At 39.5% G+C, this 16,675-nt stretch overlaps 4 protein-coding genes across 4 annotated transcripts in view; all 4 read right to left on the bottom strand.

Moving 5' to 3' along the window:
• Positions 1-1,236, bottom strand: part of LOC116022870 (peroxidase 9) — a 3,140-nt gene extending 1,904 nt beyond the window's left edge. The window contains exons 1-3 of the mRNA XM_031263758.1: positions 658-1,236; positions 366-557; positions 47-212 (exon numbers count right to left, since the gene is read on the bottom strand). Coding sequence (XP_031119618.1) covers positions 47-212; positions 366-557; positions 658-870 — 571 coding nt within the window. The 5' untranslated portion in view covers positions 871-1,236. The remainder of the gene's footprint in view (positions 1-46; positions 213-365; positions 558-657) is intronic.
• A 457-nt stretch (positions 1,237-1,693) lies between these two features.
• On the bottom strand, positions 1,694-6,570 carry LOC116023028 (GTPase HflX). Its single transcript, XM_031263972.1, has 13 exons — positions 6,074-6,570; positions 5,809-5,951; positions 5,252-5,368; positions 4,809-4,923; positions 4,597-4,734; positions 4,226-4,321; positions 4,033-4,146; positions 3,711-3,779; positions 3,516-3,586; positions 3,330-3,423; positions 2,703-2,828; positions 2,516-2,605; positions 1,694-2,211 (listed from the first exon to the last, which is right to left on the bottom strand). Exons 1-13 carry the CDS (start codon positions 6,455-6,457, stop codon positions 2,119-2,121), a joined length of 1,650 nt encoding a protein of 549 aa, XP_031119832.1. The 5' UTR covers positions 6,458-6,570; the 3' UTR covers positions 1,694-2,118.
• A 503-nt stretch (positions 6,571-7,073) lies between these two features.
• LOC116023696 (BEL1-like homeodomain protein 11) lies at positions 7,074-9,280 on the bottom strand. The gene is made up of 4 exons (XM_031264701.1): positions 8,720-9,280; positions 8,118-8,491; positions 7,939-7,999; positions 7,074-7,460 (listed from the first exon to the last, which is right to left on the bottom strand). Exons 1-4 carry the CDS (start codon positions 9,278-9,280, stop codon positions 7,275-7,277), a joined length of 1,182 nt encoding a protein of 393 aa, XP_031120561.1. The 3' UTR covers positions 7,074-7,274.
• A 3,868-nt stretch (positions 9,281-13,148) lies between these two features.
• On the bottom strand, positions 13,149-16,675 carry LOC116022513 (BEL1-like homeodomain protein 3). Its single transcript, XM_031263244.1, has 5 exons — positions 16,325-16,675; positions 14,908-16,009; positions 14,345-14,712; positions 14,197-14,257; positions 13,149-14,020 (listed from the first exon to the last, which is right to left on the bottom strand). The coding sequence occupies exons 2-5, from the start codon at positions 15,844-15,846 to the stop codon at positions 13,436-13,438; spliced, it is 1,953 nt and encodes a 650-aa protein (XP_031119104.1). The 5' UTR covers positions 15,847-16,009; positions 16,325-16,675; the 3' UTR covers positions 13,149-13,435.

Here is a 16,675-nt window from a genome sequence, read left to right as displayed (position 1 = left end):
GGGGGGGGGGGGGGGGGGGGGGGGGGGGGGAATGAGCTTAAATTACCTGAAAGAGCGACGAGGTCTTGCTCATCGAGGCCTTGGCGGGCGAAGAGGGTTATAAGGTGTTGGATGGTGGAGTTTGGTGCAGGAATATTGGTGTTGGCTTTCTTGAGGCTTGCTGTCTTTGAATCCCTCCTTCCTAAAGGCACTTCCCAATGAGGTCCACCGCTCTGTTGTTTAAACCGACACCCCGTTCAGCATATAATATATAAAATATAAACATATAGTCTGACTATCAGCGGTATAGTCTGACTGTCTGACTATCAGCTTAAACTTTTAGTTGAAACAGAACAGAACAGAACAGTTAACTCAAAGTTGCTTACAAGAACTGTGGAGTCCCGGGCAGCCAGGGCAAGAATGTCTGCACAGGAAACAGTGTGAGGACACACTTGCTCCAGCTGTGCTTTTATCTCATCAACCACTTCAATTCCTCTAATGGAGTTCTTGTTCGGCCCCGCATCTTTCTCGCTAGCCATCCCCGACGTCTTGTCCAGCAATATCGATGCATCACAACCCTGCACCAAAGAAAACAATCATTCCAAACAACCCAACAAAACAGGCAATGCAAGGCTTTATGTCTTCTGATCTGTTTTTTTTTTATTTTTTTAATTTCACCTGGACAAAGCAGTCATGGAAGTGGAGCCTGAGCAAGGAGGCAGCCATCCTCGGGTCTTCCGCGATAGCTCTCTCCAAGACAGACATGACAATGTCGTTGGCCTGTGGGCACGAAGCGTCGTAGAAGAAAGGCGAAAGGCCGGGATTTGCAGCAGAGAAAACAACCATCATCATAACAAGGCTGCAAAAGAAAACTCTAGGAAGAGTAGCCATTTAATGGATTGTATGTATATAATTATGCTCTGTTGGTATATAACTATATGTGTATATATATACACACATATATGATCAATCATAGTTCATGTCAACCACTCTGATACCAAATCCTCTACCTGTCTGTGCACCTTTATAGATGTGGTCTAGCTCAGTGAGCACTGCAGTTCCACCTGCTCCACACAACACTAAAATGAGGAATGTTGTGACATCATACTGTTTGAACAATAGAAAAAAATTACACGTAAACTCGGTGTTCTTGTTTCACTTGATGTAACAGGATAAGATTAAAAGACTTCACAATGATCTCTAAACTCATCTCGTTACGTTTAAGTGAAACGAGAAGCCAATTAGGGTTGCCATGTTAAGAGTTTATCTGCCTATTTCCATAGCCTAAAACCAATTGACCAGTTTATTCTGTTTGGGAAATCATCTTCCACCGACAAGTTCTACAGTGAGTTTCTCTATTGAAACTAACATTACTTGTAATCACTACTCGAAGATACGCACTGGCCCTAACTGCTAAAGGACCACAAAGAGGTTAACTAATCTAAATTGTTCATAGCTAACTGAGCGTGTGCACTGGATAAACCCCACCTTATAACCCTAGTCGACAAAGGACCACAAGACTTAAATTATAGCTGACCAGGCCACTGCCACTAAGAGTCAAAGTGTCGAACTTGTAACATTATGATTATCAAGCCAACAGCCTGATTGACTTGAATGCTAATTCAAGGTTGCCAAGTTCTGCAAAATGCTCCAATCAGAATTTCAGTGCAGAGATGATGAGACGTGCAAGAAATGAGGGTGATAGAGATAGTTATGCAATAAATATCTTCCTTTACAGATTTAACTTTCACAATGTTTTTCACGCAACTGGGGAAAACCAGGTCAAAAAGACAAAAACTCTAACAGTGAATAAACACAGTAGACTCAATCACAGAGGAAAGCTTATATTGATGTCTGCACTCTTCAACATAAGAGAGAATATCACCTTAGAAAGGATCTGAGAATACATTTACAGAAATACAAATGTGTCGACATATTTACACACGCAAGCAACAGTAAACGACGATAAGGCATGTCTACACAAGAGCAGCAGCGTCAAGTATAGAATTGATAGTGTTGTTACTGGTTCTGACAAGATGTTGCGTTATTGATCCTATTATGTACACCGTACACGAGCTTTGAACTAATATTGATAATGAGGCGTTGTCACGAAATCTGGATTCTGATGCGAGGAAGATGTTATGACACACACATTTGCCTCATTGGGGTGAGAATCCTGGCAAAACGAAGGGGCACGTATGCTCTGACCAAGGTTCCATTTGCTGTGTATTCCTAAAATAGGAAAAAGGTTCTCGTTACTTCAAAGAAATGTATATTGACCTCTTCTGGGCAATAATTTCCATGGAGATGGCAAAAAGAAAAATGCCAAAGACTCTCACATCTTGGCTTCATAAGAAGCTACTTAAAACTAAATTCTCGAGGACTTGTTTTGGGGCTTCATTCCCCTCGGCCTCATTTTAGGTCTAGGCCAATTGCCAAAGAATGGAAAATCAAGAGAGCCAGGGAAAGTAACCTCGAAAGTAAATACACACATAACGGAACATGAAAAAAAAATGCACAAATAAAAATTGCTAACCGTTCTGTCGACCATTCCAACTTGGTGTATGGTGCTGAGAAGTTCCCCCTTATCAAAGGGTATCAAAGCTTCTACCCAAACCATAGTATCCTGTTAAAGAAAAGAATCTTCAGCAACAACTGAAATATTTACGAAAATTATAAAGTATTTCCTCCTTGCTACACAGCGAAATTAACCGGTTATGCACCTTCAGCTTAGTCTGAACAGCATCACAAAAGTCATTTAACCCTTCACCAGTCAAAGCGGATATACAAATGACATCTTTTTGCTTAGCTTCCAACTTGATCTTTTCAGGATCTGCAGCATTATCAACCTGTTGAGAAGACGCCACCATTGATTACTCGATGTTTTAGACTCAAGTAAGATGATATCACCAGAAAAATTACTGACATCTGTAAAAAGTAGAAATCATGCAGTGGTTGTATTTAACTAAAGTTCCGTAGCGGGGATCAACCAAAACAGTATACAATGTTTAAACCATAATACGAGAAATGAAACAAAGGAGAACTAGCAATTACCAGTATCCCGAGATGAATAACTAATTCATCTTCAGGAATGAGAAGAACATCAAACCAGACCATAACACGAATACGAGTAAAGAGTAAGAACTATTTTTGGGAAAGAAGTAGAGCATAGTAGCAAAGATGATTTCAGTAATCATTGACAAAACTACAGATAGCAAACATGAATGATTTGAGAAAACAATAATTAGGAAAGGGGAAATCCTTGCATACCCAAACCTGATTTTACTTATTAGAAGAAAAAAAAACAGGACAATAGAAGGATTGAAGATGCATAAACTTTATTATATTACCTTATTCCATACCATCATCTTTGGGATTGAAGATGCATCAAGTTCTGAAAGAACTTTATCCACAGCTTCAATATGTTGCTCTGCCAGAGGATGACTGAATTTGGTAGTTACAGATGATAAGTAAGAGTTTATCATGTAATAGAGCTAATATAAAAATTTTAAAAAATAAAATAAAAAAAATCATACCTGATGTCCACCAAATGCACCATAAGTGATGATTCAGAGATTTCTTCCAATGTTGCCCTGAAGGCTGCAACCTATGCCAAGAAGTGAAGGCAATTTAATAAAAAATTTGATTTTAACTTAAATGATCATCCTCAATATCCATGAGGAGATCAAAAACGCTAAAATATTGACTAGAGAGAGCATCATAATTTTTACCAGTGTTGTCGGTAACTTTTGAATGAACCCAACTGTATCTGTCAGGAGGAACTCTTTCCCATTCTTCATCTGGGTCAGAAGAGTTCCAAAAAAAAAATGTACAAAATGTTTTAGCTATGCATACTTTATCTGTCTAATGCAGAAATTTCACAATAGTTTTAATAAAAGGTCTATTTGTATATAATGCCGCTCAAATATCGAAGTTTCAACTTATGGGGACTCACTTGCCTCAGATTACAAATAAATTTTCAAAAACTTCAAATGAATGATAGGATCATTATATTATATGAAAATTTATTTTTCTTCTACTCTCCACCCTTACCTGCACCCTTCTTGTTGTAGGATCAAGTGTGGCAAATAATTTATCCTCAGCAAGAACATCAGCCCCTGTCAATCTATTCAGTAGTGTACTCTTGCCAGCATTTGTGTATCCAACCTAGAGCATCAAGCCATTATAAATCACTGATTTCCTATTAACATACTAAAAGACTATACAAAGTGCATACATATCATACCAAAGACACTACAGGGACAGGAACAGAGGTGCGTCGGTTTCTGTACTGTTTCCGATGCTTTCGAACAGATTCTAGCTCTTTCTTGAGAACACCTATCTATCAAAAGGCCAATTTACACCAAAGAAATCCATAGTTAGGCATATTAAGGCATGGAGGGGCCAAAAACTACCTATAAACAGTCACACATATAGAAGCAACATGACAAATGCAATCTTAAATACACAAACTGGCTGCTGCAAGATTCAATCATTTTTCCAAAATGTTTCAACAAATTACAAATCAGGAAGTGGTTCAACAAAGAGTCAAAATTGAAAGAAGTTACAATTGAACATAAGCACATAAAAGGAAAACATAACAAGATAACTACTTACTTGAGTACGTAGAATACGCTTGTCAACTTCAATTTGTTTCTCTCCCATACCTTTGACCTGCCCTCCAGCTTGACGCTCAAGGTGAGTCCACATTCTTGTTAGCCGTGGTAATTGGTACTCCATTTGTGCCAGTGAAACCTGAACGTTAAAACTGTGAGCCTAAATACATGCAGAACTGTTGCAAGAAAACTATCAATCACAAAGAGGATTGCCTGTAATGAAGCTTCACGAGTGGCTGCTCGTTGATTAAAGATATCCAAAATAAGAGCAGTGCGATCACACACTCGGACATCTCCACCAAAAGCTTTCTCCAAATTACGCAACTGCCTATAATGTGAGCCATGATATAATGAGTCCATTGGTTACAAACTATGGTATTCACATTTTATGAGAAAAAATACGACTTGGATAAAAGTTTTATCGTGTAAATAATAAACCGAAAAAGATTATGCATTATTTAAAGAACAAAATTCCAATTTCCAACACAATAGGGAATATGAATATAATCTTAATCAATATATTGGGTATAAGGCAAATTTGATAATAAATTCAGAAACCAAAAATGTTAATCTATGTCTCTATGAGTAATAAACAACTGATGCTTTCAGAATGTCTGTCTAGCAGTATTCACACATGAATTGAACTTAGAACATACCCTGGTGAAAGTTCATCATCAAATATTACAGTCTCAACTCCAAACGCATGGATTGCACTTTTTATTTCTGCAACTTTACCAGACCCTATATATGTCCTAGGATTTGGAGTGGATAGTCTGCAAAATGAGAAAGAATAAGCAGAAGAAGTTAGAACTACAATCAAACCAACCAACACTATTTCACCAGAAATCTAGTTTGGATTATACAGTATCAACTTGGCAAATTACAAAAAATGGAACAAAATGCAAAAACCTGTGGCAAATCACATCATGATTAACACAAATTATTCAAAGTCCATCTCCCACTTAAATTGCAAGAATGGTTCTAAAATTTTGAAGAAATAGAATCAGTCCAACTATGTAGCAAAATCCATGCTTCATGCAATTGGCATGATCTCCAGATACAGCTCCCTATTCCCCCATGAGAATTTGTCTCTTCCTCTGTGTTCTATCTAAGACCTTTTATAACCATGTGAACTATAGGTTCGAGTTTGTGGCACTAGAAATGGGAATTACTAGTACTGAATTTGGAAAAAAAAAATCCAATTTGTACTCACTTTTGATATGTAGAACCAGCAACAAGTAGTCCAGCAGTGTCAGCCAGTTGGGCCAGCTCTTTCAGTGATTCCTCTATACCAAATGAATCATCAATACTGTTTTTGCACGCAACTCCCACTAGATAGGCTTTCTCTTCAAAAACCTACACTTTCCACGATTAAGCAAACATTCATTTCATCCCCGAAGCAAAAATTATGAAGGGCTTTCGAAGCAAAGCTGAAAACTTTGAAAAATTAAAAAAAATGCAGATTACAGAGAACCGACCTCTCTTCCATTGCGTAGCGTGAACCGGCCATCATCAGTCTCCTCCACCTGCGCTCCTTTCTTCCTCTCAATCTTCTTCAACACCGAGCTTTGAGCCTTTTCTTCTGCTTCAGTACTTGCAGCTCCATTGAACCCTTGGTGAAAATCTTCCGCTTCATCTCCATCTCCGGTCTCAATCACCGGATTGCGAACCGAAACGGTATCGTCGGGCGATAAAACTCCGATTCCATCTTCAAATGCCCTAATTGAACCACAAAAACCGCGCTTTGCTTGTTTTTGCTGAATAATTCGGAGCTGCCGGGTAGGTTTGGGAACCCATCGAAAATGGGGTTCCGATTGCAAAATTAAAGGGTTTAAATTTGAACAGAGAAAGCATAAGCTCATGATAAGAGTATGCAAACAAGCTCGGCAAATTCAATCGGATATATATACAGTGCGTTTTCGGGTAGTTATAGTTATACTGATTTGAGGATTGATTCAGTTAGCAGACTAAACCGTCATGGACACATGGAGAATATTAGACCTCCCAGAAAAATCCTTTATATTTAAAATATTGAAAAATAAAATATATTTTAACATTTAAAAAAATATTATTTTCCACTTTATCTGGAAAAAAAAAATCAAAAACCATTTTCCAATTACAAATTCAAGAATATTGCTTTATTTATAATCATAATTATAATCATATATCAACTATTATTGATTTCTTTCCGGTTAGACAGAGAAGTCGGACTGCCGGTTTCTCAGACAATTTCTTTTTTTTTTTTTCAATTTATTTTTAAGTTATTTTTTTAAATTCAATTTTACTTCCTACTAGCTTACTTGCAAAATGAGCTAATTATACAAATTTAAAAGTTATTGATTAAATTGCATAAAAGTGAAGAGATGAAGTGTCTAATTAGAGCTTTTAGATGACTAATTGAACTTTGATTTATAATTCAAATGTCTATTTGACCTTATCTCTTTAATTTATGATATTAAAAAAAAAAAAAGCCTGAATTACAATACTCTTGAACTAAGAAAAACAGAGTGCAGCCGTTGTTGGGATGTCATCATATATATGACATTACAAGATCATAGATTTTCTGCAAAATATACTAAACCAAGAAGAGCAAACGCCATTAAGATAAGAAAAATGTGGGCAAAATGTAAGCTTGATTGAGGTTTCATCTTAGATTTTGAATGATGTGTTTGGATGTGTTCATTCCTCTGCAGAATTCATGGCTCCTTGTGTTGCTGTTCTTGAACTTCTTGTACTCGAACTCGACCCACCAAACAGATTATCACATTCATCAGCTGAAGATGATTCTGCAAACTCCTCTTTGTACATTTCCTCAATCATGGGTTTCCACAGCCGCACTCTGGCATTTATGAACCAATTCGAAACCTGGGATACAAAGATCACATCACAGGTTCAAGAAAATCCAAGATTCTCAGTGTTGAACATATAATATATAAACATAAATATACAGTCCGACTTTTAGTTAAAACAGAATACATCCTTCAATTTGGTATTAGAGATTCAAAGCCAACCCTGTGCCAGAGGTCATGGTTTGAATCTCGGGTGGGCTTGAAGCCCATCCTTCAATTGTTAGAATGCGGACAGTATGACTATGGATCATGGCTGAAAAAATCGCTAGACACTCCTCAGATGCTCGAAAAAAAAATTAGTTAATCAGCCTACTAGGCTATTTAGTCCGGACCTAGGAGGCCTAGTCGGGGGCATAGGAAGTCTAGGCGGTCAGTGCCTAGGCGGCCTGGTCGACTGCCTAGCCAGCCAACCGCCTAGACCACCGATTATGGTGATACCCAGCGCCTAGGCGTGATTTTTACAACACTGCTATGGATGGATAGGATTAGATTACTTGATTCTTGGACAGGCCTGTCTGGGATGCCAAGATTAGTTTCTCTGAGTCATTTGGGTATCTGCAACAAAACCAGGATTAAGGATTCTGCAACAAAACCAGGACTCAAAAACTCTGCAAGAAAACCAGAATTGAAAAACTGTGCAGTATTTCACAATGGGAGGCTGCAAAGTGCATACGGGTGGAGGAAGTGTTGGAACAGCCAAGCGCGAAGAATGGCGACGGAGGTCTCAGGCAGGCCTCTGATTGGGCGCCACGCCTGCCGGGAGCTCTGGATCAATCCAAGGTGTTGAAGGGAGAGTTTCTGAAGCATGGCAGCCTCTGATGATGGGGGGAAAAGGCTGAAATGTGAGTGCAGCTCTCTGGTTGGAGTTTCTTCTGATAATCTTCGCCTCGTGGCGTTTATCTGGGCTATGATTGCGTCTCTCAAGCTGCAGAAGTGTTTGGACATGGCCTCGAGGGCGAGGACCATATATGATTTCCCCGATATCGCCTCAAACGATGACACCAATTCCTCCATTTGATGACAGTACTGCTCATATCTCCTCTCCACCTGAAAATTTGCAGAAGAATTTTCAAGAAAAATGTTAGCATTCATCTAAATGGCTAAAGATATGTTCCAGCTATAAAAGTAAAGAGAGAGTTTCTGAATATGCTGTCTTTAGAAAAGATAATATAAAGCCCTATAAATAGGTGCGGCCTACCTACCAAAATCTCTAAAACTGCCTAATCTATAGAGATTTCATATATTAAATATATATTCCATAACAGTTCCATTTACCTCTTCCAACATGGTTATCAACTTCATGATCTTAGCTTCAAGTTCATTAGTAGGGAAGTCTAGTCTCACAGCAGACCGAACCCCCAACGAGCCATTCTTGCTGTTTCGCGACAATCTCCTCATCAATTTCTTGTATCTGACCCCCGTGTCCTGCCCACCAACACTCGCCACTTCCTCGAGAAGTGCCCGGGCAGGCCTAAAGTACTTCGAATCAGCAATTGGAGCCGCGAGGGCTGAACTTCCTCCAGCAAGAGAGTAATTCATGAATCCAGGATTCATGATGTTGTTGTTCTGGTTTAAGGATGTCTCCCTACATTGGACAGAAGGGGGGAACAAGGAACAAGAGCCCAAAGAAAGTGAGAGCTTTTGTGCTTGGTTATGGACATCATTTGAGGCTCCAAGAAGATCCATAAAATGTCTGGTGGATCTAGGCATTCTCCCACCAAGAAACTGAGCATTGCTGCCTAAATCAGGTGGGAAAACATCATAGTTTTGGGTCCCAAGTTGTTGCAGATTACATGATGGTTCTGTTGGATTTGAAGGGGAATCTTGGGTAACCATTGCAATATTGTAAATAATGACAGTGAAAACTGAAATTTTGATCAAGAAATGTTGTTGAGGACTAGTATGAACATAGAGCTTAGGTTGTTGGACCACAGGAATTGAAGAAGCAATGGTAATAAGTCTACAATGGTGGGAAACTAAGCAATCATCAGGGGAGGAATGAAAGCTAATAAATTCACAAAGTACCAAACTGAGGGAATGTGCATATATATTCAGTGTAGAAAGTTTGACAATTATGATGACTAGTCTGTATGTATAGATTAACTTCATCACATCCCAAGGCCCCCTTTGTCCATTCATGATAAGTACTGTATAATTACAGATTTATGCCTGCCATCTTGCCATGCATGTTGAGCATTTATTTATTTTGGTTACATTTAGATTTTAGACACGTGAAATGTGTTAGAATAAGATTCGAATTCAAATTTATTGTAAAACAAAACGTTGAACTTATTTTTAAACTACATTTTAAGTCGTTATAATTGTGATCCTTTACATTTACATCAGATACAATGAATAATATATGGATGAGAGTGCATATATTATGATTGTGATGAATGGGCATTGATGCACATCATGCATGCTTCAAGACTCATAATATAATTTATAATAATCTTCCAACAAATTCTATATCAGTTGATATTGCCAACCTAATAGAATGATCTGCTCTCCTAATGATTGCTTTGTTGGCAACCATAGGGTGCATATATAATTTAATTTTTACTATGGGAAGGGTACATGATTCAATTGTAGTCTTATTTTGGATTCAGTGTACAAGTACTTCGTTGACAACTGTAGGGTGTATGATTCAATTTTTTGAGACATGTGACATATATATTATATGATTTATCTTATCCACCAAGACTTCAGGTAAGAATGACAGGGCTCAGGGTTAGGGTGTAAAATACTAAAATGATCTCATCTCTCTCCCCTAATGATTGCTTGTTGGCGACCATAGAGTGCAGGATTCAGTTTTTACTATAGGTCGGAAATTAAAAGTATTGAGTTTGATTTTTTGTTTATTGTGGGCCCAATGTATGTGCAAGTACTTCGTTGGCAACTGTAAGGTACAAGGTTCAATTTTTATCAATGTGAGGGTATGGAATTAATCTTGTGGGTCAATGTATGTAAAACTATTTTGAATAACTTATAAACTGTCGAGACACATTATTCAATTTAACTCTTCTACAAAAGCGGCAAGGGCCATCGAAATTCCAGAGAAACTATAAACAACTAAGACATGACATATCATGTGATTTACCTTATACACCAACTCACCAAGACTTCAGGGTAAGGGCGGTAGGGGTCCTCGGGATTGAGGTGTAAAATGATCTCCTCTCTCTCTCTCTGAAACACAGCATACCCTAGGCCCTAGCTATATGATCAGCTGAAAGCTATGGAGCCTAAGATACCATAGAGCTTCAGCAAGCAAGCTAAGCTATCCAGGCCAACTCAGAAGCAAAAGCACATTAGTTGAAGCAGAAGATGCTGCAAAGGACAACAAAATTATGGTCCCCCACTCATTTTTGGCTAGAAAACAAAGAACCAAAAGTATGAACCCTCTTCAGCTTTAAACCTCTACTGTTACACTATGTCTTTGGGGCACTCAAAAGGCACTTCAATCCCAGGCCTCTCCCTGCCACCCAGCCCAGTACAGTGCAAGAAACAAGCACAGAAGGAAGCAGGCAGGCAGGGCAGTTGTTGGGATGGATGGGTTTCTGTCAATTGGAGAAAAAGTTGGCTGTCTTTTGCACACTCCCAGTTTTAAGATTGTCTGAATGTGAATCTGTAAACAGGTGGGAATATCTAACCCCCCCTTTTCTTGTAAGCTCTTCTTATCATGCATACATTAGGATGTTGAAATTAAAGCCCTCATCTTGCACAAACCCTCCAAGAGAACGTCGGGACAACCTCAGTCAAGTTGGTCAGGCTTTACAAGTTTAACTCCCGACGGGAGCTGTCTATTGACATTTTTTGTTTGAGTTGGTTAGTTATGGGCTATGGTTATAAAACGAGACTTACTCAATGCACAAGCTAAGCAGTGACTATATTTTTCTTGTGGCTCAAAAAAAAATGTCTAAGTATGTAGCAAATGACTGGTTTGTAGGTGGGGCAAAATGGGTTGGTTCTTTTTTTACTGGGTTTCAAATTTTAGCCATTTATATTAAGATTTTATTAGTTATTAAAATATTTATAGAAGTCCATATTGAAATATTACAAAATAACATCATCTTCTACTCCAACAATATTACTGGTTCTTCATTTTGTTTTTCGGATGAGGGAAACCCACAACCACTACTCGAAAGTGTACACAGGCTCATGTGTTATAGGCAGCAAACCACACAAGAGAAGTAAACCGCACTAAGAAGGCCATGTGTGACAGGCTCAACTGAGAAAGTGTTAACAAGAATCGAACTCGTGACTTTCATGTACGATAATCATACTCTACCTACCGGGGCATCGATTGGGTTTTCTAGGGAGGGAGAGGGAGGGGATTGTTTAATGTGTGACATCATTTTACACTTCTTTTCTTTCTTTCTTGGTGAGGTTTTCTTGATTATTATTTTCCCAGTGATGATAAGATTTTGATTGATGGATTCTGGGATGGGAATGGTTGGTTCACCATTTGCATACTGATATATGTAATGATTACCATCTTTGTTCCATTAGGCCTTCCAGTTGTCACTCCCTGCCTCTGCCTCTTCAGTCTTCACTTCTGTTGGTCAATAGAAACCCTACAAGCCTCTGTCACTGATCAAAGTCTACATATTCTGAATAGGCTGGAGATTATTTTTTTTTACCCAAGTTTTCACTGTCGAACACGTGACTAATTCCCTCGCTAAATTGTAGACACTTCTTTGGGTACATAGAACAATTAGCCTGAAGATTTAAGACTGCTCCATACCCAATGCCAATGATCAAACCCTTAACCTTTGAATAAGCTTTTGGTCTGGAATATGCACTTTTAGCAGCCAACTTTGAATAGGCTGAAGTTAATATCATAGGGAAAAGGATCAAATACACCCCTGAACTTTACTCAAAAGTGCAATTAGGCCCTTCAACTTTAAAAAGGTTCAATTAAACACTTAAACTTGTCATTTTAAGGCATCTAAACCCACTACCTTGAATTTCCGACCATTTTCCGGCGAAAGAAAAAAGCTCCGACGATAAAAATAAATTAAAATCACGCCTTCTCCACCGGAGAAGAGGTGGAGAAGGCGACGCGACCTCTGGTCGTCTTCTCCAGTGGAGAAGGCGACCAGATCTAGAAGACGACCAGATCTGGTCGCCTTCTCCAAACCTCTGGTCGTCCTCTCCATCCCTCTCCTCCGGTAGTCCTCTCCATTGGAGAGGAAGACCAGCAGTCGACTTCTCCAATGGAGAGGACGACTGCTGGTCTTCCTGTCTAATGGAGAGGACGAGGACGACCAGTCGAAGACGACCAGAAAATGTTCCGGTAGAATTTTTTTTTTTTTTTTTTTTTTGCGCGGTGGTCAACTGATTAGGCGGCGGTCATCGTCAAAAATTTACCGGTAACCTGTTGGTTACCGGTAAATTAGGCTTATTTGACTCAAAATGACAAGTTCAAGTGTTTAATAGAACCTTTTTAAAGTTGAAGGGCATAATTGCACTTTTGAGTAAAGTTCAGAGTGTATTTGACCATTTTTCCAATATCATATGAAATTTGACAAATTCTACTAAACGACCGTCTCACGGATCATCGTGTCGAATTTTTTATAAGTATTAAATTTTCTCATATAAGTATGACAAATGAGTTTAAATTAGCACTAAATTATACCTAAAGTACAAGGTTGTCAAATTAGTTCAAGCAACAGTATACCATCAAATTGATACATTGCACTGATTGATGATGACAGTAAATTTTCATTTCAAGAATATGACAATAAGATGTGAAAACTTTATACAGAATTCGTTTATTTTTCGATGACCAAACACAAAAATATATCATATGTAATACACTCATGAACTATGCTAACCTTCCATCATATTATTCACTATGTATTGCACAAATGGATTATCTAGGAATACAGGTATACATATATATATACACATGCTTCGAAATCCACTCTCGGTGGGCAGGCAAAAAAATGGATCATCGTCGTGGGTATCTGCAGGGGAATGAATTTTTCATCATACGACAAAATCAGGCAAGAGATGAGAGCTAGCGAACCTTTCTTGCTGGTTTGCAGGGTCGATGTAGTAGTAGTCTGCTTTGCCAATGTCCATAGAGGAAGCTGGTTTATCATCGTCCCCAATTAGTTGTGTTCCGCTGGGTGGCTGTGGGTCGTTCTGGTTATGTTGCAAGCCGAGAGCGAGGGACACTTGGTTGCCCATGATGCCTCGGAACACTGAGACACCGTATGCACTCGTGCCTGCAATGATACCTTCGTTGCCAGTTTGGTTGGATAGCGTTGTGTGTTGCTCGTTTTCATGGGAGGCGTCTTGGAATCCTAGCCTCGCTGAGCTCATGTTTCGGTCCTCGTTGGGGACAACGTTGGCCCTTAAATCGTTGGATTGTGCTATCGATGTTAAGCTTTCGTGAAGCTCTTCTTCGCCTTGGTCATCAGACACCGATTTCTCCTTTGCTGCTGCCCCCGTTAAGTGTTCGGGTGAGGCAGCCAAACCGCCTTCTGGATCACCGAACTCCTCCTTGTACATGTCCTCGATCATCGGCTTCCAAAGACGAACTCGTGCATTTATAAACCAGTTTGCAACCTGAGTTAGACACGAGAAATTAGAAACTGTCAAGTCACTCAACTGGACTATAATGGTAAATTAGACTAAAAAATTGAATCTAATCAATTAACTAGTCTAACTCATGGCCTTATAAGCCCATATGTTCTTTCTTATATTTTCAATGTGGGACACTTAACAAGGCACAATTTCCATACCTGACTTCTCGTTAAGCCTGTCTGTCTTGCCAGCATGATCTTCTCAGAGTCTTTGGGGTAACTGGAAATCGCAAAAACAAAAACGATCAGACTTAGCCCTTACTGGCATCGCGAGAACAGAATATAAAGCGTCTTATAGGCAACATACGGGTGGAGGAAATGCTCAAAAAGCCAAGCACGGAGCACTGAAACAGCGTTTTCAGGCAAGCCTCTCTGCGGCCTCCAAGGCTGTCGCATCATACCAAATTGCTGAAGCGACCTCTGCTGTCTCAGCTGCTGATCCACATAGCGGAGGCGATATAGTCTTTCTCCTTGGCTGTTACCCTGCTCGCCTAAGCTTTGGCGGGTTACGTGAATCTGTTTCTTGATTGCATCACGAAGGCAGCGAAATTGACAAGAAATTGTTCTTAGCGCTAGCGCTGTGTATGGTCTAGCAGCACCGAGCCCAGTAACCATTTCGAAGGACGATACTACAGCTTGCATCTGTTGGTAATATTGTTTGTATCTTCTATCCACCTATAGCGAAGTATAACCAAAGGGGAAATATTTCAATATTACGGAGTATTTTCCCAATGACTATCAAAATCGAGCAGAAAGTGCCCTATGTTCTTATAATGCACATGTGCCAAAATCAAACGAAAAGACTGAATCCAATCAATCAGCTAGTCTACTTGAACTTAAACCAAAAACATGGTAAGACAATTGGCTCACCTCATCCAACATGGAGAATAATTTCGTCATCTTGCTCTCGAGATCATGTCGTTCTGCAGCCGAGAGTTCACCAGAGGACGTGTTGGTCGACTTGTGGCCATCTGATGACATCCCGGTTCCTGAGCAGCTGGATTTCATATCAGCCTCTTCGTCTTGGCCAAACGAATGAAGGTTGTGGGGTTTATCCGATTGCTTCAGAGCTGTGTGAACATTAACGACTTCATCGAGCAACTCCTGTGTGGCCTTAAGATACTTGGAATTATAAATGCTCCCTGCAACAGCTGGCACGTCGTGTATCTGAGGATTAAAGTTCATCTCCCGGAGACTCATGGACCTGTCGAGGTTGCCCAAGCCCCCAATCTTGACATTGTTCTGAGCCCCAGCCAAATCAAACGACAGATACTCACCACTTTTGTTCTCGTTATTATCGTGTGACCCTTGATCTGAATGCATAACGTGTGCGCTCATTAGCGGGGAGAACCCGGAGTTCGTATACTGATCATGATATCCTGGCACCTGAACTGATCCCGGGACTTGCATTGCCAAGCTGAGCGATAGTCCTTGATACTGAAGACTCTGCTCAACGCTTTGAGCATCGAAAGGCTTCGAGGAATAAGTATGTGGCTCCACCGTGGTAGAGTTAACATCAGAAAAACTCGACCCAATGTTTGGAACCCTACCAATCGGCTGCATACTTGCTGGATCACTCGTCGGGGGAATGAACAGCATCTCATCCCGGGTCCTAATGGATTGCGCCTCGCCATAGTTATGAGCAGGCAAGGAACTCCCCGAGGACAATTCTGGGTAGGGTGGATGGTTCAAATACATCAAATTATCGGGGAGACCAGACGACTGATAAGAACTGTGTTTCTCATTTGGCAACAATGGCATTGGGAGATCATCTCTTTGGTCACTCAAACTGGAGAAATAAGTTGCCATATCTTTTCCCCCACAACGTAAAATTCTCCAGGCTCAAAACTCCAGTTATCTCAAATAACCAATTTCCTCGAAAACCCAATTTTTCTAAAGGCTAGGCAATAAAACATTCATGAAATAAACCAAATTCCCTTATGGTTTGCCTTCACCACCATGGGCAGGAAACCTAAACAGACAAACACAAAACATAAATTCAGACAAAACTGTTCTCAGTCCCATAACATAATTTTTAGTACTATATGTCTAATAACATAATTATTGCTAATTCTTCTATGTTTATTGATCATCAAGAGCTAGAAAATATAACTAGATGGCAAAAATTCTGCAGAAAAGAAAGAACACCCAAAACAGCAAAACAAAGCTCCATGATCATGGTCAACCTGGGAGAACAGAAACTAAAACCCTTGTCCTAAAGAAACAACCTTTTACATCAAACAAGCACAAACAAGGGCAGAAAAGGTAGGAGAAATCGAAAAATTACCTGGGAAAGATTTGAAATTGTGGTCTGCCCACAATTGGGGGAACAGAGAAGAGCCCAAGAGAGTGATTGAAAACTCAAGAAAGCAAAAAAAATTTCAAAAAATAAACTCAGTTGTCTCAGAACAGAAGCTTCCCCATATGGAGACAAAGCTGATATATTATCCCCAAAGATCCTATGCAACACAACCAACCCTTCCTTATCATTGAACAATGACACCAACCAAAAAACACAAATAATATTCAAAGGGAATGAAACCACAGAAAAAAACACACAAGCAAAGAAGAACACTAGAAAAAACTATTTAATTTCCCTTTCAATAATTCCAGACTTTCTCAAATGTGGGGTCCAAGC

Source organism: Ipomoea triloba, chromosome 6, assembly GCF_003576645.1.
Source record: "Ipomoea triloba cultivar NCNSP0323 chromosome 6, ASM357664v1".
NCBI lineage: Eukaryota > Viridiplantae > Streptophyta > Magnoliopsida > Solanales > Convolvulaceae > Ipomoea > Ipomoea triloba.
Note: the sequence above shows the minus strand (reverse complement) of the source record. Positions and strands in the feature narration are given on the sequence as shown.